Below are 836 nucleotides of genomic sequence, written 5' to 3'. Positions count from 1 at the left end.
CCCCCATGGCCGGCGGACCTGGTGGCAGTCGGAGAATGGTGAGGCTGGGGCGGCGGCGGGACTGCCCCCATGTGCACATGCCTCAGGGCTGCGTGGCCATGGGACGCAGGAGGGTCTTCCCCGGCCTCAGCCATCACCCCTCTGTCCCCGCCCCAGGCGTGGAGCATGTCAGCATCCGCCTGGACCTGGAAGGCGAGTTCCACTTCACCCACCTCATCATGAAGTTTAAGGTGGGTCCTGGCACATGGGTGCCTGGGATGGCATGGGATGGGACAGGACGGACCTATGGGGGCTGCGGGGCCGCCCCCCCCATCCCAGCTGGGTGTCCCACAGACCTTCCGCCCCGCGGCCATGCTGGTGGAGCGTTCAGCTGACTTCGGGCGCAGCTGGAAGGTCTACCGCTACTTCGCCTACAACTGCTCCAAGCTCTTCCCCGGTGTCCCCGTCCAACCCTCAGGGCTGGTGGACGAGGTGCTGTGTGACCAGCGCTACTCCGAGATCGAGCCCTCCAGCCATGGGGAGGTGTGTGGGGCCAGGGCGGTGCAGAGGGGGGCTGGGGATCTGGGGGGCCTGGGCTCACCCACCCCTTCCTCCCCCTAGGTGATCTTCAAGGTGCTGGACCCCTCCATCCCTGTGGCAGATCCCTACAGCCCAGACATCCAGGGTGCGTGGCTGGGGATCCTGGCGCTGCGGTGCCAGCAGGCAGCAGGGTGGGTGCTGATGGTACCAACCATCCCCAGACCTGCTGCGCGTCACCAACCTGCGGGTGAACCTCACCAAGCTACACACGCTGGGGGACAACCTGCTGGACACACGGCGGGAGGTGCTGCACAAGT

General features: G+C 66.9%; 1 protein-coding gene across 1 annotated transcript in view; it reads left to right on the top strand.

Moving 5' to 3' along the window:
- LOC104293088 (laminin subunit beta-2-like) overlaps positions 1-836 on the top strand; it is a 23,333-nt gene that overhangs the window by 10,303 nt on the left and 12,194 nt on the right. Inside the window, exons 3-7 of the mRNA XM_009892550.1 lie at positions 1-38; positions 157-230; positions 334-522; positions 601-664; positions 741-834. Of these exons, the coding sequence (XP_009890852.1) occupies positions 1-38; positions 157-230; positions 334-522; positions 601-664; positions 741-834 (459 nt within the window). The remainder of the gene's footprint in view (positions 39-156; positions 231-333; positions 523-600; positions 665-740; positions 835-836) is intronic.

Source organism: Charadrius vociferus, unplaced genomic scaffold, assembly GCF_000708025.1.
Source record: "Charadrius vociferus isolate BGI_N301 unplaced genomic scaffold, ASM70802v2 scaffold119, whole genome shotgun sequence".
NCBI lineage: Eukaryota > Metazoa > Chordata > Aves > Charadriiformes > Charadriidae > Charadrius > Charadrius vociferus.
This window is presented reverse-complemented; position numbering and strand designations above follow the sequence as displayed.